A 27468-nucleotide genomic window follows, 5' to 3' on the forward strand; every position below is an offset into this window, starting at 1 on the left:
GCCTGAGCCACTGGGCCGGTCCCGAAAATCATTTTTAAATGGGAGACTAGCTCTTCCTCCTAGTCTCAGATTGATAAATCATGATTTCCAAAGCCAGTCCCATAAGCAAATAGTCCTTTTGGGGAGTGGGGGAGGGGCAGAATTTAAGGCCTGCTTAAAAATACCTTCCCCATGAGCTTGTCATGGGGTATCCTCACCCACTCTTACCCACTTCTGTCTCTCTCCTCCCACCCCTGCCAACTTCCTCCTCTCTCTGCTGACAACTGGTGGCTAGTAACCCCGATGTCATAATGTAGGGAAGCAGCAGATGGAGAGGAGAAAATACAGCATTTTCCCTCCTTGCAAATGTGCCATTGGTTGCAGTGTATAATATTGTTTGTTTTTCGGTTTTAACTTTTCATTTTGAGATAGTTTTACACGTGCAGATGACTTGCCAAAATAGTGCAGAATTCCTGTGTTCTCCTCACACAGCTTTCCCTAGGTTAATACATAACCATAATACAATGATCAAAACTAAGAAACTAATGTTAGTAGAATCCTATTAGCTAAACTGCAGACTTTATTTGATTTCATCCGTCTTTTCACTGTGTCCTTTTTCTGTTCCAGGGCCCCATCCAGCATCCCTCATTGCCATGTCTCCTTCTCTCCTCCAACCGATGATAGTTCCTTGTCTTTCATGACCTCGACACTTTTGAAGAGTGCTGGTCAGTCCTTTTGTAGAATGTTCCTCAATTTGGCTTTGCCTGATGTTTTCTCCTGATGAGACTGAGGTCTTGCGTTACTGGGAAGGGTACTGCAGAGGTAGTGTATCCTTCTCAGTGCATCAGATCAAGAGGTACAGACGTTCTCCCTGGCACAGTGACAATTGTAGCAAGTCAAGTCCTGGGAACGGAGATTCAACAGTGCTGGTTTTTATGTCTCGTGACTGTGGCCAGTGGTGTCAGGGGTGGAAGCTGCAACAGAAAATACTAGAAGACAATAACCATGGGGTCTTCATTGACTACGAGATTCTGTGATGTCATTTGGGGGTGTTATTCCTTCTCACCCTCCTAGAAATTCTCTGCCATTTCTGATATCTCATTCCATGAGTTTTTTCCTGCTTAAATCAACTACCGTAAATGTCTGCTGTTTACAACTAAGAATGCTCACTGATGGAGAAATTGGAACCAGAGGTGGTTACACAAAACAGACCTCGAGGTAATGAGGGAAATCTGGGATTGGTTATCGGGCCTAGTTGGGGCAGATGGCAGAAAGAAAGTGCAGATAAGGATGTGATTCTGTCAGGTCATATGGCATGGCGGCAAAATGGTTCCTCGTGACCTGTTGCTCTCCTAAGTGCTCATATATTGCAGGTTTCAGGGGGACATACGTGTATGAGTGCTGCCAAACGATGGTATGAAGGCCATAGGGTGGGTGGGTGTGTCTATAGAGGATGGACAATTAAACTCAACTATGTAAATTCTCAGCCCACAGCATAGTCAGAACATGTGGGACTTGTATGGCCTTCCTGCCTTGCTGTGGCTGATATAGCAACCTCTTATTCCTGCAGCTATATACCCGAGGAAGCCAAAAGCCAAACTCAAAGTTGGATCCTGCCAGCTGATGAACGGCACTGCCAATTGAATTCACAGCTTTCCTAGTTCTTTTATGCAAAATTTAGGGCACTGATGAGGAAAGAGTAAAAGCATAGAAGTTGGAATGGGGATTTGAAGGGGAATCCAAAGGACTCTGAGTACTAGGATCCTCTGGTTCTCCCTGAACCTTCCATGAAGGCTGTGGTGATAGTTCATCCTTCCTTCTCTGTCAAAGCCATTGCTGCCTTGTGGAAGACCTTCCCCCCTACCCCCCGCCCACTGCTTTATCTGAGCAAAAATTGTCCTCAAGCTCCACCCTTACAACACTCATAGACTTCTGATTAGCTCCAGAACTACAATCAGGTTCCAGAATATTCTGGAAAGTCAAGTATAATACCAAACCTGAGCAGAAAAGACTCCCCAAATAATTAATTTATATTAACACAAACCTGGCAAGTACATATGGGGATGTATTCAGAAGAACCACACCAAGGAAGGAAAGAGGTATGTGTAGATTGAACTAAATCTTAATTGTTGTAGGTTCATTTTTGAGAGTCTGGATTCAGTGAGCTAGTTCAGGCAGCTGAAAGTGTTTCAGTTGTTTATTTGTTTAGGTGACCTAAGTCTGTACTCACTGATAATCCCTGCTGAATGAGATTGAGATGTCAAAAATTAGTTGACAAAATGTAGTTGAAAGACTCCAAAGACTTGGAGTTTGGAGAGAGAGGAATGTTGGGAGCAGATTTTGCATAAGTAACTAAGTGAAATATGTTCCCTCCTAACGTACCATGTCTCCAAAGAGGACCCCAAGAAAGCGCTCCTTTCATCAAAGCATTGAGAAATCCGCGGGTAAGGTGAGGACCATTGTTTTTGTATGGCACTAGGGTTGCCATTTTCTATAGACTTGGTTGGTGGTGGTCTTAGAAAACATCCACTCCTGGAGGCTGGCACACCACTGTAGTCCTCTAGTCGGAGAGGGAGCTTTGGGGGAGTGAGGTAAGAGGTAGAGTTTTGACCAAAGTCCTTTCCCAGGAGAGTCCATGAAATCCTAAATTCCTCCGCCCCCAGTTACTAAGTGTATCATCTCAACAATTAGTAGAACCCTCACTTTGGTTCTCCCTTAGAAGTGAAGAAAAGGTTACTAGGGTCAAATAGTTGGATAAAAGTCCCTAAAGCATACTGACTGTTTCTAGAAAATAGTAAATCAAAAACTATGCTTTATCTCTGGGAGAATTGTAGCGATAAGTTCTTTCACCAAAGATGTAGGGGGTTGTACAGTACCTAAATCAGTCAGAGTCAGTTTCTGTTGCTTCTGATTAAGAATGCTCATTGATAAAGGAATTGGAACCAGAAGTGGTTACAGGCAACAGACGTCAGGTTGATACAGATAGTTGGGTTTTGGAGAATGAGTGACAGTGGATCATCACAGTGTTAATAAAGTGGTTGCTCTAATCATGCCACCTTTCCTCCGGATGTGGTCTCACTCTACCGAAATAAATCAACACAGCCCCTGGTACTTTCTGTGCAGGGACTGATCTAAAAAAAAAAAAAAAAAAAAAAAGGTGAGATTGAAGAATGGGTAATCAGATTAGGGAAAGAATACTGATCTAAGAAATGCATTTTTCTCCACCCCAATAAGTAGAGAACATCAGAAGTTAGTTTTTGCCTGGTCGTTTCGGGGCTCTGTGCCAAAGGGTCGCTGACCATCTCTTTCCCCAAAGACACCGCACTGGTCCACTTCATTGATAACGTCATAGGAACAGACCTTGGAAAGCAGAAAATAGCAGGTGCCATAGATGTCTTGGTAAGATACATGTAGGCTAAAGGTGCCAAATATGTCCCATGAAAATAAAGACAACGTCAGTAAAACTTCTCAGTGGTCCATGCGGACATGAAGAGACATCTCCTCAAAAGTGCAGAACTAATAGCTGCCCCCCTTGCAAACCCTAAGAAAGAAGCACTATGCTTTGTCAACTTCTTTGGAGTTTGCAGACAACATATGCAACATTTGATAGTGCTGGTTCCCTTGTACCAGGTGACTTGAAAGGCCAGTAGCTTTAAGTAGGGCCCAACTAGTTTCCAACGGGATGAGCCTGCAGCAGACACAGCTCTTCCACTTGAGCCTATAACAACAGATCCAATGGTTCCAAAGTGGCTGTAGCAGCTGGGGACACTATATGGAACCCCTGCCGAGCTCCATATAGTATCACAGCAGGCGCCCTTAGGTTTGGAAGCAAAGCCACAACCTCTTGGCAAGAATCACTTTTTTAAGAAACAGGCATTGTGACTGGACTCTGATGGATGTTGAAAATCTAATCATAGAACAACAGGTAAACCTGAACTGCACACCATGAAGTGGGTTTTATCTCATCCTCCTGGCCACAATTCAGGCATTCTCAGAAGCACCCATCCTTCAGGCTGAACAGATACTGAAAGTGTAAGAAAACTGTATGAACAGATAGTTCACGCACCCCCATTATATTACATGGAACCTCCCTTCCCCAACCCACACCCGGGCCTCATAGAGAATTCTCATGCTCAGTTGACTGAAAATGAAAAAAAAATGATATGTGCATATATGGTTTTGCGCAATATGCTGGTGCTGGCCAGAAATAGACTGCTAAAGTGTTACACCCAGCTCAGGGACAGCCTTGAAAGATGGTAAAGAAAAGAAATCTTTCCAGTTAGTATTACTTTGGGTTTTTGTTACCTTCAAGGAGATGGGAGCTAAGGTCAGGCTATATGGGCAGTGGTTAATTGTTTGGCCTTAGGGTAAGGAAACAGAAAAAAAGTAAGATTGAAGAATTGGTAACCAGATTTGGGAAAGAACATGGATTGACCTCTGAGAATAGACACAAAGAGTGCCATGTAAAAACTCACCCAAATTCCCTCTTGTGGAGGAGGCTCTCTTAATAAGGTGGATGTGATGACCTGTTCTCTGGGTATTAGTCAGCTACTATTCCCAGAACTCAGCGCTTGCTCAACAGGTTCATAAAGTAAGTGGTCACGGAGGGTGGAAGGGAAACTACACTGTTTCCCCCAAAATAAGACCTAGCCATATAATCAGCTCTAATGCATCTTTTAGAGCAAAAATTAATATAAGACCCAGTATTATATTATATTATATTATATTATATTATATTATATTATATTATATTATATTATATTATATTATATTGTGTTAATTATATAAGACCCAGTCTTATTTTACTATAATTTTTAATTTTTGCTCCAAAAGATGCATTAGAGCTGATTGTCCGGCTAGGTCTTATGTTCGGGGAAACATGATATGCATGGACTCCAATACATGCACATGCCCTCAGCTGGCTGAGGGTCCAAATTGTTTGCAGCGGTGATGGACCCTGAGTGTCAATATGGTGTCGTACCGAGGAGGAGCAGCCAGGCCCCTAGGAGCTGGCTTATTACACTGGATCTTTTCCATAACTGACGAGATAGCAATTAATCCTCAAAGGAATAAACACTTATTCTGGATTTGGATTATATTGGTTTTCCTTCCTACCATGCTTCTTCCTACATGACTCACACAATCTTAATGAATGTCTTATTAATCATGATGGTATCTCACATTCATATAAAATTACTGCTCACTCTCTTCTGGGTGAAAGGAGACAGACAATGGACTGACGTCTGTGAGATTTATATATTTTACCATGCAGCCCATTTCTCAGAAGCAGCTACCCTTCTGGCACAGCAGAATAACCTATTAAAGACTCAGTTCTAGCAACAGTAAAAGTAGAAAATAAAATTTTGTTCTTAAGTTGAACCAAATGACATTGCCAGTACACAACCATTTTTGACTTACAAAATTGGTGAACTCATATCACCCAACCTAATGGTTTAAGGTACACAGAATGTGTTGAGCCAGCTGTCAATATGTACTGCTCACCTGTGAGTAGGGCAGGCATGGGTCTGGGATGACCTCATGAGCATTTGCAACCATTTTGTTTTTCGATCCCATTGCTCTGAGATTTGTTTAGAGGTCTTAATAAACAAGGGAAGAATGATTCCTCCAGGTGAGGCAACAATAGTTCCTCTGTATTTGAAGCTGAGACTTCACACCTGGATATTTCATGATCCTCCTGCCACTGGGTGAGGAGGCAAAAGGGAAAAAAAAGTGTGTGTGTGTGTGTGTGTGTGTGTGTGTGTGTGTGTGTGCGCGCGCTGGTGGTGGTGGTGGTGATGGAGGAACTATTATGGATTTAGGCTGAAGTAACCGATCTGCTTATAAAAAGGAAATGGTGTTGCTGCTACACAATGGGTCATACAATCCAGCACGGATGGGACTCAGGAAAGTCCCCAGGGTGCCTCATAGGACTCCTTGGACCCTGGAGTCGGTGAGTTTTGATAAGTTTTCTTCTCCTGCTTAAATGTGGCAAAACTGGTTGCTATAACTTGTAACTATGCACTCTGCCACACGGAGCTGTGCCTCGGGTCCATAGCTGTAAAATGGCAGTAAGAAAATGGCCTACCTGTACGGTCATGGTCAAGGACACAGGCTTACATATCAGAGAGTTCTTAATTCAAGTTCTTGCTCTGTCGCTTTCTAGTTGTGGCATCTTAAGCTTGTTACTTGACATTTTCAACCTGTTTTGCCATATATAAAATAGGAATGACAATAATAGCAATCATGTCATAGGACTTTTGTGGGGATTAAAGGAGATAACCCACATTAAATGCATATAACAATAATGTTAGTTATCATTATGTTTTTCTGAATTAATGTAGGTCTTAAGGAAAAATACCTAAAATTATACCGTGTTGGTTATTATTCACAATATACCTGTCCCTTTCTTTTCCCTCCTGTGTCATCCTTGATGGTTACTTTAGTGGATTTCATTTGTATAAAAGTGGGAGGAAGGACATTTTGTGTGCTGATGGAAGGAGTACTGGGGTCGTGGTGTACCTGAGTGTTAATACCTGCCTCTAGCTGTGTGGGCTGGAGACAGTCAATTTCCTCCTCTGTAATTTGAGACGGTTGGACTTGATTTCCTCTATTTTCTTCCAGCTCTGACATGCTCAGTGTTTAAGGGGACTTAAAAGGACTACAGGCCACACTTCTCCTGGACCCTCATATCTTTGGGGTATGTCTCATAATGGAGTAGTTGCTAGGTGTTGAAGAAAATAAAAATGTATTCAGATTTCACTTTTTCCCAGAACCAGCCCTAATGACAGTCTCCCTCAAATATTTCAGTCAAAAGAATCAGGATTTTCAGAAGAGCTGAGACATAGCAAATACTGAGAACAACTCTGGGACAACCACGCAAGTATAAACTATGATACCACATACTTCCTAGACGTGTGGAGCTCAAAAAATGTTCCAAGTTATATCCTTGAAAAAATAGGACGTGAAATTAACTTGGAAAAAATGACTCAACATTACAGAATAGGCTAGATTTGTATAGTTTACTGACTGTATTAAACAAATAACTTGAGGAGAAAGGAAAAGATTAAGTAATTCCCAGAATGTTGAAAGAGGATAATTACTGGAGACATGAAATCATTACTATAAATGTTGTATCTTTAATTCTGGAAGTTTTCTGAATTTTATTCCTTTCTTATGTCCTAATTAAATTTTAAAGTGTTGACTAAACAAAGAATTCTAAAGAGAAAGGCCCAACAAAGAGTGTATATTTAATAATTTTAAGTAATTATATCTTTCTAAAATGCACCTCTTCTTTTCTTGCCTTCCTCACAGGTATACTGAAATAACAGTAAGAGTGAACATTAAGTACATTTCAAACGGTATTATACTTAAGAAAAATGGAGATGTCTTGAATTAGGATCAACTTAATTAAGACAATGAAACTTTCATAGGATTCTGGGGAGGAAAATGTTTTCTAAAGCAATAAACTGGCACTTTTTGCAGATGATACGACCATCTACCAAAGGGGCAGGTGGAGGGGAAGACTCAACAATAAACCATTAGAACTAATCAAGGGTTTAATAAGGTTGTCAGTGTGATCACCCAACTAAAATCAGCAATGGTGGGGTTTTTTTACACCAGAAAATAAGCAACTAGAAATTTTCATAAAAATAAAATCCTTTGTTCATAATAGCAACAAAATCTAAGATGTGTCCATGAATTGGCCAACAATCTTGAAGTCTTCTGTGGAGAAAACTAAATTTGATGAAGAACATAGAAGGTGATCCGAAAAAATATGGAGCTATTCCACGCTCTTAGATGGATGACTTAATAGTTTAAGTATACCAGTGTTTCTAAATTAATTCATGATTTCAATGCAACCATCATCATGAATAGAAATCAAATTTTTGAGCCATGTAAACTTATATTAACATGTATGTGCAAGACTAAAACATCTAAATCCATCTTGAAAATAATAGATTTTCCACACTAGATAAGAAAGCATACCCTAAAGCGAAAGGAATAAAAAATTGGTGTTATATTGGTATAAGGACAGAGAAGCTAATAGAATATTACACACACAAAAAAAGTAATATATGATAAAAGTGGCACTACCAACCAATAGAGAAGTGTAGAATTTTTAGTAGCTGGTATGGGGAAACTGGCTCATTCTACGGAGAAAAATAGCATTGCATTCTTACGTAATAGCACATACAAAAGGTGACATCCAGAGAGATACAAAACTTAAATGTAAAAGGTAAAACTACAAAGTCAACAAAAATCTAGGATAAGACTTTTCTGTTGTAGGTTTGGAGATTAATTTTCTAAATAAAAGAAAATTAACCAGAAAAAGGCAACCCCAATAGAAAAACGGGCCAAGGAGCTGAACAGGCAATTTACAAAGATGAAACCAAAAAGCTAATAGGTATGAAGAGATGTTCAAATTCTTTACTAATTAGAGCAACGCAAAATAAAACCACAGGACATAACTGTACATCTGGCAACAATTAGAAAGACAATGGCAAATGTTGGAGAGGACATGGAGACAAGGGAATGTTCATTCGTGGTTGGTGGTGGGTAGACTGTTACAGCCTTTCAGGAGAGCAGTCACTGCTCAGCCATAATAAGTGTCATGCATCAAGGACCCAGCAGTCTCATTGCTGGATGCAAATGCACACAAGTCCATAAGAAGACACGAATGAGGATGCCCTTTGCAGCATTTCTGTAGTTGTGGGGAGGAGGGGCCAAGCTGATGTCCATCATTGGGACACTATGTACCAAACATGGTGAATTCATGTGCTGTATGTAGACTGAACAATGCCTCCCAAATATGTCCCCTTCCTAATTCTTGAAACCTGTGAGTGTTAGTTTATATGGTGAATGGGACTTTGCAGATGTGATAAAGTTAAGGATCTTGAGATGGGGGGAGGTTATCCTGGATTATCTGGATGGGCCGGATGTGATCACAACAGTCCTTGTAAAGGGGAAGCCCAAGGGTCAAAGTCAGAGAGGGAGATGTGATGACAAAAGCAGAGGTTGGAGTGATGTGTTTTGAAGGTGGAAGACGGGCCACAGACAAAGAATATAAGAAGCCACTAGAAACTGAAAAAGGCAAGGACATGGATTCTCACCTTAGAACGTCCAGAAGGAATCAGTCTGGCTGACATTCTGACTTTAGCCCGGTGAAACTGACTTCAGCTTCTTACCTCCAGAACTGGAAGAGAATACATTCGTGTTGTTTTAAGCCGTTAAATGTATAGAATTTGTTACAGCAGTAATAGGAAACTAATATATACTGAGATTATGCAAGAGTTAGAAGCAATGTAGTAAATATACACAGAGCAACATAAATTAATCTTGAAATGTTCAATGTTAAGAGAAAAAAGTTTTAAAAATATGTTTATGCATTGGAAGACTCAATATTGTTAAGATGTCATCCTGTTCAAATAAATATATAGATTTAATGCGATCCCAGTCAAATTCTCAGCAGGTTGTTTTTTTTTTGTAGAAATTGACAAGTTGATTCTAAAATTTATATGGAAATACTAAGGAACTAGAATACCTAAGACAACTTTGAAAAAAGAAGAATAAAGTTCGAGGACTTATATTACTTGACTTCACGTCTTATTTTAGGCCAAAGTAATTAAGACAGTGTGGTTTAGGCATCAATATAGCAAATAGATCAATGGAACAAAATATATAGTCCACATACAACAGCTAAAGTATGATCTATAAAAGAAACCAAATTGATAAATTGTCCTCATCAAAATTAAAAACAAATGCTGTTCAAAAGACTCTTTTCAAAAAAGAGTGAAAAGAAATTCATAGACAAGGAGAATATTTATAAATTATACAGAGGATGCCAAAAAAAATGTACACACATTTTAAGAAAGGAAAAAACTGTATTAAAATTATGCTGATGGTAACCACTTTGAACACCTCTTGTAATTGCAGAAGTCAAATGTGACTTGTATTCATCTTTTGTTATCGGTATATATTGAGTATTACAATTTTAATACAGTTTATTCCTTTCTTAAAATGTGCATACATTTTTGACACCTTCTGTATATATCATGAAGCACTTGTATCCAGATTATAAAAATAACTCTCAAAATTCATTAATAAGAAAACAAGCACGCTCCTCCATGCATCTCACCAATGAAGATATACAGATGGCACATAAGCACATAAAAAGATCCTCAACTTCATTAGTCATTAGGGAAATGCAAATTAAAATCACCATGAGATACCATAATGTGTCTATTAGAATTTGAAAAATTAAAAAGACTGTTTATACCAAGTGTTGGTGATTATGTGGAGGAACTAGAACCCTCAGACACTTTGGGTAAGAAAATAAAATAATGCAACTGCTTCGGAAATAAGTTTGGAAGTTTCATAAAAAGTTAAACATATACCTACCATATAATCTACACATTCAATACCTATGCATTTATCCAAAAGAAATCAAAGCATACGTCTATGAAAAAACTAGTACACGGTTATTCATAGCAGCTTTGTTTGTAATCGCCAGAAACTGGAAACAACCCAAATGTCCATCAGCAGTTGACTAGGTGATAAAAACCGGTATGTCCACACAATGGAGTACTTAGTCTGCACACAACAGAATGAACCTCGAAAATAATTATGCTTTGTGAAAGAAGTCAGACGAAAAAAGCTCTACATACCATATAGCTCCATTTACAGAAAATTCATCTATAGTGATAAAGAGCAGATCAGGGGCTGTCTGGAGATGATGGGGTGAAATGGGGCAGGCAGGAGGTACAAAGAAATGGGAGGAAATTTTGGGGGTGATGGATATGTTCACTATCTTGACTGTGGTAATGGTTTCACAGGTGTTCAAATTTACTTAAACATGTCGGTATAACGTATGCCAATGATACTTCAATAAATAAGTTTATCTTAAAAATAAGATAAACTCATAACAGTTTAAAAAGTAGAATGAAATACATAACAAAATACCATTTACATAATTCAATATATATGCATATGCACACAACACATATTTTAAAAAAATATAAGCAAAAATAAACCCATCGGAAAGCTGTCTTCTAGGTGGGTGGCACTGAGGGACTGAAACCGGAGTAAGAGAAACAAGAGGAAAAACCTTTGTCCGGACCCATGATGAGTGAGCAATGCAATAAACTTAACCCTCTCCAGAAAGAAAAGTTTTTCTCTTATTATTTTAAAAATGTTTCCTAGGACACGATGAATTTCTGTCTCGATTTAAAAGGAATATTTCTGAGATTTTAATGAAATAGGTGCAATAATTTTGTCTCCAAAGGAAGAGAAGTTACATTTTAGCGCTTTTGGAGATTGACTTGTGGCTTGTATGTGTCACATCTCTGAAATCCTGCTGGAAATCCTGCTAGCAGCAAAATGCTGCCATTCCATAAGGGCTTAATTACCTTGATGTTTCTGAAACTCTATCACATCCTATATGTAGGCCCATTGCACCGATGTTTAAGGACCTTCAAGCTGTGTTTTCATATGTACAGCTAATAATTCTTAGCTGTGGTTTCCCTTTAAATAAAGCCAACAGTAACGAGAAGATATGCTTGGCAGAGAGGTTTCCCTGTGTAAAACATTGTTTATTTTTAGTTTATTACAAAAAAAGGTGTGTGTGTGGGGGGGGATAGAAAATAATTAAAAGTGTGCGCTTCCATATAACATGCTATCTCCACTAACTGAACTTCTAACCTGACATAAATACATTGCATACTGTAACCTGTTTCTCCTGATTATTAACCTTGAGCGTGGCAACCTATAAATCATCCCTGAAACAGCTGGCGCTCAGCATTGCCCCAAAGGTATATGATTACGATCGTTTTATATATATCTTGGTATGCAGACATGAAAAATTCATTGAAGAGGTTGGTATTGTAAGACTCATTGTAATGAATTTTCTCAAAAACATAGATCATGCTTAAAATAGGTGTCTGCTTATTATAATGCAGCCATTTATATCTTCTTGAATTACCTTGCCCATAGCTCAGCCATTTTCTTAAAGTCAAACACGCTAATACCTAAACAGATTTACTGCAGTCCCTTTGCACTGCTTAAAAGTAGAAGTTTGCTTTTTTTTCTTTTTTGTGTTAATGCCTACAGGATCCAAGGGTATAGACTTTTATTTTTTAAGGGAATGATTTGGAAGATCATTCCTTAAAGACATCCCCATTTACTTGGGTTTGTCAACCATGAACTCATAAGAGTATATAAACCCCAAAGAGTGTTAAGCTTCTCACCATTCACCAAGGCATTCCACTACTCCCTGCAGAAAGGATCATCTCAATATTTGTTAGGATAATAAAGTATGTGTGGGGACAGAGCCAGGAGTGCAGTTTCCAGGCTCTTGGCCTCACGTGGAAAGGTGCTGGCTCAGGTAGTAAATGGCCATCAACTGTGATTGGATGGCCATCAGCTGTGGATAGTTGGCCGTTAGCTGTAACCCTTGAGCCATTGGCCACTAATATAACTGCCGCGGCTGCGCTGGGGAGGGGGGTCAAGGAGAGTCGTCGGTCGGTTGGCAGAAAAGCAGACAGCAGGTCGCACGTCGCAAGTCCAGCCTCCAGTGAGACTATAGTGGTGTGACTCCCCTACCTATGGCTCCGTGGGTGTTCCATTTTGGCCTCACTATATCCTGTGTTCTTATGTGGGGCGCAGGAGCTGAGACCCCATCTTATACCCTGCATGACAAATGGCGCAGCAAGCAGGGTTACAGCCGACGGCCAACTAGCCACAGCTGATGGCCATCCAATCACAGTTGATGCCCATTTACTACCTAAGCCAGCACCTTTCCACGTGAGGCCAAGAGCCTGGAAACTGAACTCCTGATCTCTGTCCCCACACTCCACCCCTACAGGGTCTCGCCTCACAATCTATACGACAAGCGTCTTCCACGAGGGGCCCTGTGCGAGAAGCCTGGAGATGAATGCAATATTCTGGACACAGCCAGGCTCTCTGGGCACAGCCGGGGCTTCTCAGGGCACCACCAGTCCTTCTGGGCACAGCCAGACTTCCTGGGCTCAGCCAGGGCTCTCAGGGCACTGCCACTCTCTCTGGGCACAGCCAGACTTCCTGGACTCAGCCAGGGCCTCTCAGGCCACTACCACTCTCTCTGGGCCTCTCAGGGTACCCTGCTGGAACAACAGTGACTCACAGTCAAGGTGCTTACATATTCTCCATGGCGGCCAGTTGGGACACAAAAGCAAACATCCACCAGTTCCACTACATGGTGGTATGTTCCCAATGCAAACAGTCAAGCTGTCCATTAAATTAGGGATGGAAGACAATTCCCCATAGTCCATAGTCATTCACCAGGGCTGTCCTGGGCGTGAGGGACGACGTTGACCTCACCCTCATCTCCCACGGAGGACTCAGCAAGCGTTTCCTCCTGGGACTACAAGTCCTGCATCGGGGCTGCCTCAGCAAGCACTTCCCAGCCCACAGGGCCGCAACGACCTTTGCTTTCTCCGGCCTATGCTGGTTGGGGAACCGTCCACGTCTTCCCACCCATCCATGGGGGTCCAGCTCTCCAGCAGCTGCAGGGCTTTTCCAGAAGACGCTTGTCACGTAGATTGTGAGGCGAGACCCTGTAGGGATGGAGTGTGGGGACAGAGCCCCAGAGAGCAGTTTCCAAGCTCTTGGCCTCATGTGGAAAGGTGCTGGCTCAGGTAGTAAATAGCCATCAACTGTGATTGGATGGCCATCAGCTGTGGCTAGTTGGCCGTCAGCTGTAACCCTTGAGCCATTGGCCACTAATATAACTGCCATGGCTGTGGTGGAGAGTCGTTGGTCGGTTGTCAGAAAAGCGGACAGCAGGTTTCACGTCGTGTGAATCCAGCCTCCAGAGAGAATATAGTGGTATGACTCCCCTATCTATGTCTCGTGGGTGTTCCTTTTTGGCCTCAACATATCCTGCGTTCTTGTGTGGGGAGCGGGACCAGAGACCCTGCCTGATATCCTGCATGACAGTATGTTAGAGATGAAAATGTCCTCAAATATCACGGTGGTCTTCATCATTCCAATAAAGCAGTCTCAGGGAGGTGGTGACTTCCTCAAGGTCACACACCTGGAAAGGATTCCAGATTTGGAACCCTGACTCAGGTTTGGAATAATAACAAAATAATCACTAAGAGAGTGCCTTCTAGGTGCAGCTACAGTGTAAGTGCTTGACACATGCTAGCCTGTTGAATCGTCCCTGCAGGCTTATGATGTGGGCACTGTCACCACCATCATCGTCACCACTGTCACCACCACCATCATCTTCTTCATTCCCACTTCACATCAAAGGAAACAGGCCCCGAGAGGCGGAGTGACTTGCTCTGGAGCACACAACTTGTCATTGGCTGAGCAGGATGAATCAGACCCACTGCTGCCTGAGTCCAGGCTCTCGGCCTCACGTGGAAAGGTAACAACATTCAGTACTGCTTTTTATTTCCATGTGGTGGGGTCTTACTTTTTCCTTTTCTGATGTGGTTGGCCACACCTGTAAACTATTATTATATGAATTCATAAACACACACACACACAGACACACAAACACACACACACACACACACACACACACACACACACAGGGTATGAGTTTCCTAGGGCTGCTGTAACAAAGTACCACAGACTGGGTGGCTCAAAAAATAAAAATTGATTTTCTCATGGTTCTAGAGGCTAAGAGCCCAAGATCAAGGTGTCGGCAGGGTTGGTTCCTTCTGAGGCTTCTCTCCTTGGCTTGCAGATGACCATCTTCTCCTTGTGTGTCTTCATGTGGTCTACCCTCCGTGTGATGTCTGTGTCCTAATCTCTTCTTCTTATAAGGACACTGGTCAGCTTGGATTGGGGCCACCCGAATGGCCCCATTATAACTTAATCCCCCCTTCCAAGCCCTATCTCCAAATACAGTCACAATTCTGAGGTACTGGCAGATACAATTCAGATTGCAACACACAGTATGCCTTTTTTCAGTGAACAACCTACACGTCAAAACACAAATAACTAAGCCCAGTTCTTTTTCTTTTTTAAAGAATTATGGATTTTTTTTTTTTTTTTTTTAAGATTTTATTGGGGAAAGGGAACAGGACTTTATTGGGGAACAGTATGTACTTCCAGGACTTTTCCAAGTCAAGTGGTTGTCCTTTCAATCTTAGTTGTGGAAGGTGCAGCTCAGCTCCAGGTCTAGTTGCCGTTGTTAGTTGCAGGGGGCGCAGCCCATCATCCCTTGCAGGAGTTGAGGAGTCAAACCAATAACCTTGTAGTTGAGAGCCCACACTCCAACCAACTGAGCCCATCTGGCCACCCGGGAGCTCAGCAGCAGATCACTGACCTCATTCTAGTTGCAGAGGGCGCAGCTCGCTGGCCCATGTAGGAATCGAACCAGCAGCCCCGTTGCCCAGAGCTCGTGCTCTAACCAACTGAGCCACCTGACCACCTTTAGGTCCAGTTCTTACAGATGTACAAAGCTTCCTTCTTCACCAGGTGTGAGCTGTTAAAACCAGCAAAACCTTGGTCTCTGTGTCCTTTCAAAGCCTTGGAAAAGAATTGCTGGCTCCGGGCAGAGAACTTGTCTGCTTGCACGTCCTCCGCTCCCCGGAGCCCAGGACCCATCTCCCCATCCATCTGTGTCCTGCACAGCCTGAGTCTGCTGCATCCCCTGACTGCGGGCTCAGGGGAAGTGGCTGCTGTGTGGGGCCCCAGTGTTCATGACCGAACAGCGTGGTAGCAAATAATGTGGTGGACCTTTCAAGTAAGGCAGAAATTCAGACTCCCCAAAGGTAAACAACTTAGGCAGAAAGGCCTTTTTCCCTTCACCCCAGCTTCTTCCTTGTAAGGGTAGAGAGCTGAGGGTAACTCTCTAGAGCGTAATTGGTTTTATTTTAATTTGATTTTTATACTAAAGGCGAGTAGGAACAGGAATGGGGGTCCCGAGCTTGCTGGGGCGAAGGTAGTAGTGACTAAGGGTGCTGTCTGCCTGTCTGCCAATTGGCAGAGGCGGGCACACCTGGGCATCCAGGAACCTGGGTTAGCTTGGCAGGGATGCCATTCAAGTCCCGGGCCAATTTCCGGAAGCCAGATAGGGAGAAAAGGACTCATTTCTGTGTTCTAGCTTTGCATGCGGACCGAGGAGAGAGGCCTCGATGCCAATGAATGAGGGAAACAATTCATCCCACTAAGAACAAACCCACACACTCACACAAGCATTAAGCAGATACAATGGGGACAACCATTTCTGTGGTACCATTGTCATGCAGGGACCGCACGCACAATCGTTGACATTGTGAAAGTGTTTATTTTGTGCCAGTTCTGCTCAGTAGTTCCACATGCATTACCTCATTCAGTCTTCAAAACAGGCCTATGTGGTAAGTGCTATTATCGTGCCCACTTTGTGCAGGAGAAAAAAGAGGCAGTCAGGACGGCTGGCTGTTACACAGTAGAGAGGGGAGTCCTGTGTCTGGGAGGCATTTTGGGGGAATACTCAATTTAACTCTGAACTGGTGTTTCCTCTTCAGGGACTGGCCTTTCATCAGTTTTCCATTTCTAAGTGGCATTTAAAAACACTTGCAAATGTAAAGTACAGCATAAGTAATATAGTCAATAATATTGTAATAACTATGTATGGTGTCAGGCGGGGACTAGACTTGCCAGGGTGATCATTTCGTCAGGTATATAAGTGTCTAATCACCATGTTGTACACCTGAAACTATTATAATATTATACGTCAACTGTAATTGAAAAATAAAATTTTAAAAACATTTTAAATAAAAGCAATCAACTCAAATCTAATTTTCTGGCTCTTTCTCATTATCCTCTTAAAGAGGGAGTCATAGATGCTTTAGGGACGAGATGAAACTTAGGAACCCAGAAAAATGCACACACACACACACACACACGTGCATCCAACTTCAGAGAAGCTGGGGCCACCTTCACCTCTCTCCCACGAAGCCCATCCATGGACCCAGGTTAAGACTCCTTGGTTTTTTTTTTGTGTGTGTGTTTTTGTTTTGTTTTGTTTCATTTTTTAATTTTTATTGGGGAATAAGTTGGGGAATATTGGGTACAGTGTGTTTTCCCCAGGGCCCATCAGCTCCAAGTCGTTGTCCTTCAATCTAGTTGTGGAGGGCACAGCTCACTGGCCCATGTGGGAATCGAACTGGCAACCCTGTTGTGCTCTAACCCATTGAGCCATCCGGCTGTCCCAAGACTCCTTGTTTTAAAGTACAATTTTCCAAGTAGCAGGTCACCACCCATATTGAATCATAAAAGCAATTTAGAAGGGAATGATCATTTTTTTAGTGAAATAGAATACAACAGAAAGATTAGAGAAAGAAGGAGAAAACGTATGTTGTATTTTGTGAAGTTTTGGAAAAATTCATATCCAAATATGAGTATGCACAAGGTGCCAGGGTAACTGTTTTCATCTTTAGTACTGGAGGGCCAATGCTCCAGGAAACCTCACGCCCACCCGACACCCTCCTCTGGGACCCCCTTTGCTCTAGTCAACTACCTATGTTTCCAGGATGGCAGCTGCCTCATTTCGATCAAACATTCCTTACAGACCAGATCACCCAAGCCACTTCCTCAGTGCTCTGACTGCACAATCCTCTTCCCCTTCTTTGGAACTCATTAGATGATGACGGTTTAAATTGAGTGTCAACTCAGTACTGGGCACTAAGGACTTTACACATTCACTATTTCTAATCCTCACACAACACTACAGGAAGGCGTTATCATGATTGGTGTTATTATTATTCCCAATTTACAAACGAGGAAGATGAGGCTGAGAGAGGAGCCCAAGCTCTTGCATTCAGGGCTGCCACGCTGTGCACGGTGGAGTTGCCCTTTGGTGTCATAATGTGGTAGAAAGATCTCTGGGTGTAGAGTGCAGAGACCTGCCTGCAAGACGCAACCAAGCCACTTGCTAGCCTTGGATTGCTGAGCATTAATATCTTAATATCTTTAAACTTGTGGTTTCAAAGTTGTATCAGCTGAGATAATGCATGCATAAATGTTTTGAAATCTGTAAATTGCGGGCAGATATGTTATTTATATAAACTGTCAGCAGCATCTTCAGGCCCTTGAGATCAAGGACCCTGGCTGCATTCTTTGTCCCTCACCCCCACTCCCCAGCATACCCTCCAGCTGCACATTAAATATTTGCTAGTTGATTGCTGTTTAAGGACAAGAATGATGTCTATTGTTCCCTTTCTCTAGTGAGCTTTAAAAAAGTGTCCTTAATATACAAAACGACTCCATGGCATTTGTCCTTGAGAGAGAGGAGGCTTCTTGTAGGAAGGACCGAAGCACAAAATGGCCACCTTGGATCCTTCAAACAAGATGGCCAAGCCCAGAAAGAAATCGGCCTGTGGACACTGGCAGCAGGGGTGCTGTTCTTCCTTCGCTGCTGCCATTTTTAGATCACTGCTGGCACCTTCAAAGGCAGTGGCATCATGACTGTGTGCATGCAGGAGAGGCTGTGTGTCATTTAACTGAAGTTTCTGAACTTTTTTTTTTTTTGGGGGGGAGGAATGGGACGGGAGGGGCAACAATTCAGAAACCGGGTGGCCTTGCCTTCAGGTAAACCCAGTTGAGTTAAAGCCATTCGTGCTCTGGATGAGGTTGTCAGGTGCAGGAAACAAAGTACCTGGAGCCAAGGACAACCAATCCTTGTCATCTGCCCTGTCCTGGGATCTGTGCGCACAGGACCTTCTTCATTATTCAGTACATTTAGCTGCAACTGACACATCGACTGCCAGGAGAATGGGTACCGGTAACAGCTATTAAAACTGTGAGTCTGCCTAAGCCCTCAAGTTATGGTGGATTTCAGTGCCTTCCTGAGGGAAGGGAGAAGCCTCATTCTCCGTATTGTCCATGAAAATAAATGTGCGACATCAATAGCATTTTAGATCCTCAGGCCTGTGTCCAATAGTCCCCCCAACCTTTATGCGGCACTACAAAATAAAACAGCAAATACTGAGAGTAGGCAAAAATGCATACAGGAGTGCAGGTGTGTTTGAAACATGCCAACTGGAGATGAGTTTTTAGCCCTTTAGTCATCTGAGCTCCAAATACAAGTAGCAACAAATGATTCTCTAAGTTGTTTTTGTTCTTACAGAAGTCTTACAAAAACCTTGGTCTCCTAGTTCCTTCCCACCTGTCACAGGTCAGCATTTTGTTTTGCTCTTTTGGCCTGCTCCCAAACCACATTTGAAAAAAAAAAAGAAAAAAACAACATAAATTCAAAAAGCTTTTGTTTCCCTGACGTCATAAACAGTATTCAGATTTTTACAGTAATTATCCCCAACAGGAGGGTTTTAATGGTAATAAACAACTGATTCTTGTATCAATAGACAGGTTTTTGGTTGAAATGTAAAGGAACATTTTTGGCTTTGTTCCTCATCGCCCCCCCCCCCCCTCCCTGCCCACCCCCCACCCCCCACTCCCATGTATATATAGATGGCCAATGGTATCTTTTCTCCAATTTCTCTTGGGGCCTGAGGGGCAGGCCAAGCGCCTTGTCACTGAGTTGCCATTGCTGTATTAGTTACTCTGTTTTCTCTCTCAGAACACACAGGTTCTGCAAAATGGGACTCTAAAGAAAAGGGGGTTTGGGGTTTGTTTATAACTTTACGTTGTGCAGAGCAAGAGGGTAAAGGAGATTTTTAAATGGTTTTACATAACCCTCCGGGCTATTCTGAGTGAGTCCAGCTGCTCCTCAGAAGCTAGCCATGGCTGAAGCAGCAGAAACCCAGGACCTGAGAAACAGGCCAGCCTCGTCTGGGGAAGAACAATGCCTCCACAGTCTGACACAATGGCCGCCTCTCATTTTCCAGGAACTCTTACAATAAGATGGAAAAGATCCTGGAGTTGCCTTGCAGGGCCCCTGAACCTAGTGAGAGAACATTAGCTCTGCAGCTACAGATATGCAAATCCGTCCTGAGTGCTAGAAAAGCCGGTGTGTGGAGGTAGCTGAAACACCACCATTATGCTGGGACTTAAGTTTCAGACTTATCTGGGGCTGCCTTTTAGGGTCATTCAGAAATTCAGAGCTAATTTAGTATCCATAATCCTACAGAATAAGCTCTGATAATGTACAAAACTATTTAGACTATCAGTTGCATAGGTGATATAAAGTCAGCATGGATGTAAAGCATGTCTGTAATTGCTTAAACTTTCTCTGACATCTCTCACTCACCCTTCACTAGTACTTTTGTCTTGCATCATGAGATTCTGGAACCTTCTTGTTTGTTCTTCTTCTGATCATGACATCAGTTGTTAAGAGAGTTTGTAGCTTATTCTATTTTAGGTTTGGGGTTTTTGTTTAAGACTGCAGGCCTGAATTAACGTGAATGGCAGGTTTCTACTTAAGACAGTCACCACTAGACACAGCTTACACTGGAAAAGTCTAAATTCTAGTTCTCTCCACCACACTTGTCTTACCACTTGGCCCTGGGCAAGTGACCCAGCCTCACCAAGTAAAGGGGTGGTGGCCAGAACACTGGGGTGTGGCATGGATTACCTCGAAAGTGCCTATTAACAAACAAAAATGCTGAATTCTAAAATGTTAAGAGCTTCCTGACTCCTAAGGGAACATGGTTAAACATGTTCAACAGGAAGAATTTTCTATTCTAAAATGTGACGTGTACTCCCCAAACCATTACATTTACAGCATACTTCGGTTTCAGTCATCCGCCTACCTCCAAGTTGGAATGTCAGGAACTGCGGTGGTTTTGGGTTGCAAAGGATGTGAATCTACTGCAGTACCTGTCCCCAGTCACAGAAAAGAATCAGGTTTCTCTCATGTGTAATTTTGAAATTGAGCTTTCAGATCAAAATGCAGAGGCGGGCAAGGGACAATGGAGGGAGCCACTTCAAGTAGACTATTAAGTGATTCCTGAACATTTTGACTTAGTGTTTCTCTTTATTATACATTAGAAATCTTTTATGCTGTCCTTTAGCTATAACTGAAAATTAATTCACCATGACAGTTTATCTCAGAGTCCAGGAAAGACCTCGTGAGTAAGAAAGCTTCGCAGGAGAAGGAACCTCGTTGGGAGAGGCACCACTACACTTGACATGTAAGTGTCTAGAGATGGATGCTGCCATTTCTGTTCAACTGCTGAAAATTTCAACCAGTTCGGGGGCTAAACAATTTATAAGAGTAAGTGGTTCTGAAGATAAAGATGCTAGATGAAAGAATATTTGAAATTTTAATTGTCATTACCCTATTTTTCAATTTCATTTAAATTACATGGTTAAACATTCATTGGTTAAGGAGGTGCAAATTAAAATTCAACTACATTGGTAGATCCAAAGTAAGACCTACAGACCAACAGACCCATTAGGAGGGTGGAGCTACATTCCCAACGCATACACACGAGTTTTAGTTTTGGTTTAGAGACTCAAGAATAAAAATGGGAGCAATAGGAAAGTTGAGCAGAAACCTTAAACATAAAAAGGATTTAATCATTCAAAAAACTTTGAAAATTACCATCCTAACCCCTACCAGAAAAATCTCTATATTGGGTGACTCTCCCAATAAAAAATTAAATGATAAGATACTTTTCACTGAAGGAGTCTTACATTTGATTAAATATTCCAGAAATTAATTTACTCATCTATTTTGCCAAATGTAGTTTACTTTACTGTGAAATGTCTATAAAACTGTGGTAAATCTTATCTGTCCTAAGAAAATACATAAAATTGCTCATTAGAGAGCCACGTTGAATGAGTGAGATATATTCTAATTTTAAGTGCTTGTTAGTGGAAGTCATTTACATTGTTTTTCTTCCTAATTTATTGATGGCTCTAGACACACAGTGATGCTCAGGGCACACTCACATCCCTTCAATACACATACGGGTTTCACCTCCGCTACTTATTAGAAATAGTTTCTAAGAACTCTTCCCCAAAATGATTAACAGATAATTTTCATTGAAAAGACAATTTTGTAACAGGATACGGAAGGAAAATTTTCTGTTTCCAGTATCTTGTAACACTAATCATGGAATTCTTAAAAAAAAAAAAAAAAAAGCATAGTGAACATTCTTCATCTGTTTTCACTTTGGGTGTATTTCAGTAGGAATCATCCTGAAGAGTTAGTTCAAATTATTCACATAATTTAAATGAGAGGCTCTATCTCTTTAAAATCCATTCCAAATCCATCCACTGCTTTCCATCTCTATTACTACCCACTACCTTGATCCAAGGTTGCTACAGCAGTCCCCCAACAAGAATTCCTGACTGCCTTTTTAACTAAATTTTATTGGGAAACAGTGTTTTTCTCCAGGGCCCATCAGCTCCAAGTTGTCCTTCAAACTAGCTGTGGAGGGCGCAGCTCAGCTCCAAGTCCAGTTGCTGTTTTCAATCTTTAGTTGCAGGGGGCGCAGCCCACCATCCCATGTGGGAATTGAACCGGCAACCTGGTTGTTCAGAGCTCACGCTCTAACCAACCGAGCTATCCTGCCGCCCCCGACTAACTCCTCTTTACAAACCATTTTTTCGCATTGCAGTCACAGTGATTATTTATTTAAAAACATGAATATGATCGAATCACTTTCCTGCATCAATATCTTCCAGACTTTCTACTGCACTTAAAAGGCAATGCAAGTCCTCCCCCAGGGGTCCTGCTCCCTGCCTCCCAATTCTTCTAGGCAGACAGGCTCCCCTGTGCCCCTTCTTCCAAGTTCACTCATAATTCATGATCTTCGCATTGGCTGTTCCCTTTGCCTGGAACGTTCTCCAGCCAGCTGGTCTGGCTCCTGCTTCTCATCACTCAGGTGTAAGCACAGCTGTCCCCTCCACAGAGAGCTCCTTCCTGACTACCTCATTACCTTATTTAATATTTTCCTCAAATCTACAAAAATTTTACTTGCGATCTGCTTATCATCTCTTCCTACTAGACGTGACAGCAGGGGGTGAGTTTGTTTTCTTCATTGCTGGATTCTTGCCACTAAACCAGCATCTAGCACATAGCACCCCATAAATGTGCTGATGAAGGGTAATTAGACAGTGGTCAACAGCCTGGGCTTTGAAGTTGGCTCAACCTGGGTTCAAGTACCAGGTTTGCAACTTACTAGCTGAGGCTTATTTAAGTTCATCTTGGTAAAAAGCTTGACTTCTTTATAAAAATAGAACTACTTACAGGGCAAATCAATCCCAAATTTTAATGAGTTAACTGGACTCAAGTTTCCTGAGTCAGAGCTCACCCTATTCCAGGCTCTACTTCATGCAGACCTTCTTGTAATTCCCAACCTCAAACTTCAGATTCCTTATGGAAGGATTTGAGGGGAGGGGGTATGTAAACATACAGATGCCCCGAACACTTTAGCTCATGATTTTTCTTTCAGAGACCTAAGAGTGCAGTAACAGGACAGTGTTAAGCGGGTCTGAAGGCAGACTGCCTGGGTTCGAAACGCAGCGCCTACAGCTACTGTTGGCCAGTTTCTTAAACTCTCCACAGTTCCCTCCTGGGAAAACTGCGTTTCCCTCCCAGAGAAGTGACGATTAGGCAGTAATGCCATGCAAAGCACTTCTCACCTCTGTGCTCAATTTACACGAGAGGTATGACGAACGCTGCATTAAAATATTTCTTACGTCAGTTCAAGATCCAGTATCAAGAATTCCATTAAAAGGAAAAAAAAGCATTTTCCAACGTGGAAATTTGAATGACTGTAAAGCCTCGTTAACAGCTGATCCCAGATGACGTTTCTGCGGTGAACTGTCTGTCTGTCTAGTCAGGGTTCCTTCTGGCCACGGGCAGCTGCTGCCTTTGCTCTGAAGACCATCCTCGCTCTCAGCATCTTCTTCTAACAGTGACAGTCACTTCAGATGCTCAACTTACAGAAGGTCACAGGAAAACTTCCAATACTATAAAGAATTTTTTAAAAAGACCCTTTTATAACTCATTTTACTAAACACCGTCTCCCTACCTAAATTCTTATTTTAAGGCTTAAAAATAATCTTTCAGTTATTTAAATATTTAAATTCCCTGTATTTTGTGCAGATCTAGTTTCATTTTCCATGTTGAAAGAATTCCATTTCAGGGGATATTCTCTTAAAGGCACTTCCATCCAGCGCACACCACCCGCTCGTTAACTTTCACAAGAGGAGAATGATGGTGGGTAAAAGCGACCAGGGCTCTCTACAGAGAAGGTTTCAAGTCGTTCCTTTCCCAGAACCACACTGGGTATATTTTCCCCTTGGGACATAAATGAAGCGAATCTCATTGTCTAAAAGGAATTCAGACAGTCTGTGTTGTAACACATCAGGTGAGGGTGGGCTGTTGTGTGGACACGGGGGAGGGTCAGAGGGAGGCGACGCACACACCTGGAGCCGCGTCCCTTCCTCTCCCTTTTCACTGCTTTGTATTTGGTCAGGTGACATAAAAAGGTGAAAACAGCTCTCAAATTATATTGTGCCTCAAATATCAAAGGTCATAAAGGGGAGCACAAATCAGCGGCTCCCCGGTCTGTGTGCGCGTGCGTGGGCGCTCGGCGTGCCTGCCTGAGTGGGTCCCTTTCCACTCCGCATGGGCTTGCCAGTTTCTGGCATCAAGCGCTGGTCTGCGGGACACCAGAGCGCCTTTGTGTCCCTTGCTGACACTCCGGCATTGTGTTTTTCTACCCGTTAACCAAGGATAAATGACCTAGATATTGTGCCTATTAAAGCCTCATTTTTCTTTTGCCCTTTTGTTCTTTGGTGTACCACATTATCAGACGCTGCACACATTTTTAAGTATTCTCAGTCTCAGATGCCCTTTTGAGAGAGTAATAGGAGGTTTTTGTGTGTGGTTCTGTTGAGATATCTGGAGTGGAATTATGTGAAGGTAATTTAAGGTTTTCTTTCCGTCCAGTCTGAAGACAATCAGCTTAGCCCATTACTAACAGCTAATCTAGTAGAAGAGGATATAACAAGAGACTGTACAAAGGCCAGAGTGCCGTATTTGCATCTATTGCGAATACAAAAAATAGAGTGAACACCAGTTCCCCTACACACTACATCCTATAATTACATTTCTGCATATCATGGGTCACTTTTATTAAAAGCATCATTACTACAGTTGGCAGCAATTTACATTTTATCTTACATGATAGCAGTTTTCAAAGAAAAAAATAAAAGGACATCACAACAAAGAAAAACAATACATTTACAAAGTCATGTCTGTAAACTTCAAGGCTAGTTTAGAGCTGAGGTAATGCTGTTTTAGCTTTGTGGCTAAAGTAACAAAGTCCTTTAATTTAAAAAAGGTACCTGATTCTCTATTCTCTCACTCTTTATTTATTCATCTATTTATTTTGTTTATACCAGTGCATTACAAGACCACGAGACAATGGAACTGTCGTTCTTCTGGCAAGAACCCTCCCAGTAGGTTAATTTCCAAAGGGACCCTTCACATTCAACAGCTGCCTTATTATTGCTGCGCCTCACGACAGAGACGTTCACACTAACGTGGAGATTGTCAGAGTGTATGGATGTGTGTGTATGCGCACGTGTGGGAACCCCCATACAGTCAGAAAGGGAAACAAATGAGCAAGTATGATATGTATGGTAAATTTCATCTTGACCTTCACAGCAAAAAAATTAAAATTAAAAAATTAAATATATAACTTCATACTTCCTTTGAGCAGCACGTCCTTCCATTAGTGCCCCTCAGTTACAAATTGCTCTTTATTATAATACCAATGGTACCAAAAGAAAAAGAAAGAAAAAAAAAAAAGCAGAGCATTATGTAAATTTCCTTAAAAAGACATGATCACCTCTCAAATTTCATCTCTCCTAGGGATAATAAATAATGCACTGCACAATACTTAATGACCAAGATACCTTTTAACACACCTGTATAACATGACTTGGACTTTTTTTCTTTTTTTTTTGTTTTGCTACACTATGTTACAGAACAGCTTATAAAACTAGGTATGAACATTAACTGTGAGTGTAAACAGTAGGACTACCACTTGTCAAAAGTTTTAAAACACTTTAACTGGAACTGGTACTGGTTATTCATCATTTTCATTGTTTTCTATTTCATCCCCCCCATCGAGCGAGTCCAGCTCTTCACCCTGTGCTATTTCATCTTCTAAGATGGAGGACTCCGCAGTCTTATCCAGGTTCTCCTCGGCATCGCTGCCTTCTAGGTTCTCTTCTTCCTGAAAGGTGGCCCCCTCGGCCTTGTCAGGGACCTTCTCTTCGCTGGAGCCCACGGCGTTCTGAAGTCCTGCTAATGCGGGGAACCCAGGCAGTGTCAATCCTCCCAGTCCCGGAGGTAGAAACATGGACGGGTAGAAGAGGCCTGGAGCCATGGTGGACAAGAGAAACGGGTTGAAGGCCAGCGGGTTGGAGGGCAATGCGGCCGGAGCAGTAGCAGCACCAACAGATCCATTTGCAGAGTCAGTAGCCGAGACAGCATCTGTGCTTTTCTCAGAGTCTTTGTTCTCTTCTTCGTTCTCATTTCCTTTCTCTTCTACTTTTGAAGTGCCGTCTTCCGGTTCTCCTTGACTAGAAGCAGTAGTGGTGTTTCCAGTAGCAGCGGATAGAGGGTTATTCAACAACCCGCCCAGTCCAAACATGTTGGGCAGGCCCGCCATGCCCGGCAGCATCAGGGGCAGCACGGCAGCAGGATTCTTCGCATCGCCTCCGGCAGCGGCAGCTGTTGCCAGTCCTGGAGGGAAGCCCATGAGACCTGCCAGCTGGAGAGACTGGAGATTCTGGAGATTCTGAAGGCTCGTAAGGTCCATTCCAGCAAACAGGCTGTTCACCAACAGAGGGTTGATTCCTGAAGTGGAGGCCACAGCGGCAGCAGCTGCAGCTGCTCTGGCAATTTCACTTTTGGGCCTTCTTCCTCTTCTGCTCGCTCCTTCTCCCCTCACCACAGGTCCAGTGAGAAGACGGTCAAACATCGACTCGGGAACAAAACCCTGAAGGAAATGGAGAGGCAAACAGTGGCTGTAAAAGTTGCTGAAGAAAACTCGATTCCAGTGTGGGCCTTTATGATCTGAAAATTGACATTCTGAATGGAAATACATAAGCAATTATTTCCACTCTAAGAGCACAATGGTAAGACTTATGAGAGCAAAAATTCTGTATTTTAGCATTCCATTAGCTCACTGAATTGTGCTGAGTTGCAGAAAAATTGTTAAAGGCTGCTCTATCAGTGAGGTAAATGTCAAGTTATCTGCATCCATAACTAACTCGAGAAATAACACATCAGAAGGAAGCTGAAAGTATAGAAAACTTAATTAAAATTACATTTTAGTACCTACTCCAGGGAAAGAAAAACGTTCATACTAAAACCTGTACACAAATGTTTACAGCAGTTATACTCATAATTGCCCAAATCTGGAAACGGCCCAGACATCCTTCCGTGGGTGATGGCTAACCATATATGGGGGCACATCCATGCAATGGGGGCTGCTCACCAACAGAAAGGAACAAACTTTTGACACATGCAACCACCTGGATGACTCTCAATATAATAAGTGAAACCAAAGTTCCATACTTTAT

At 42.2% G+C, this 27468-nt stretch overlaps 1 protein-coding gene across 5 annotated transcripts in view; it reads right to left on the minus strand.

Annotated features, from left to right (window-relative positions):
- Positions 1 to 21157: 21157 nt before the first annotated feature.
- The window catches only part of CHD7 (chromodomain helicase DNA binding protein 7), a 212373-nt gene continuing 206062 nt past the window's right edge, over positions 21158 to 27468 (minus strand). For all 5 annotated transcript variants that reach the window (XM_074318933.2, XM_019752431.3, XM_019752430.3 and 2 more), the window contains exon 38: positions 21158 to 26882. In XM_074318933.2, the coding sequence (XP_074175034.1) occupies positions 25965 to 26882 (918 nt within the window). In that variant the 3' untranslated portion in view covers positions 21158 to 25964. The remainder of the gene's footprint in view (positions 26883 to 27468) is intronic.

Source organism: Rhinolophus sinicus, chromosome 7 (assembly GCF_057876585.1).
Source record: "Rhinolophus sinicus isolate RSI-liver-muscle chromosome 7, RSI-T2T, whole genome shotgun sequence".
NCBI classification, from domain to species: Eukaryota; Metazoa; Chordata; class Mammalia; order Chiroptera; family Rhinolophidae; genus Rhinolophus; species Rhinolophus sinicus.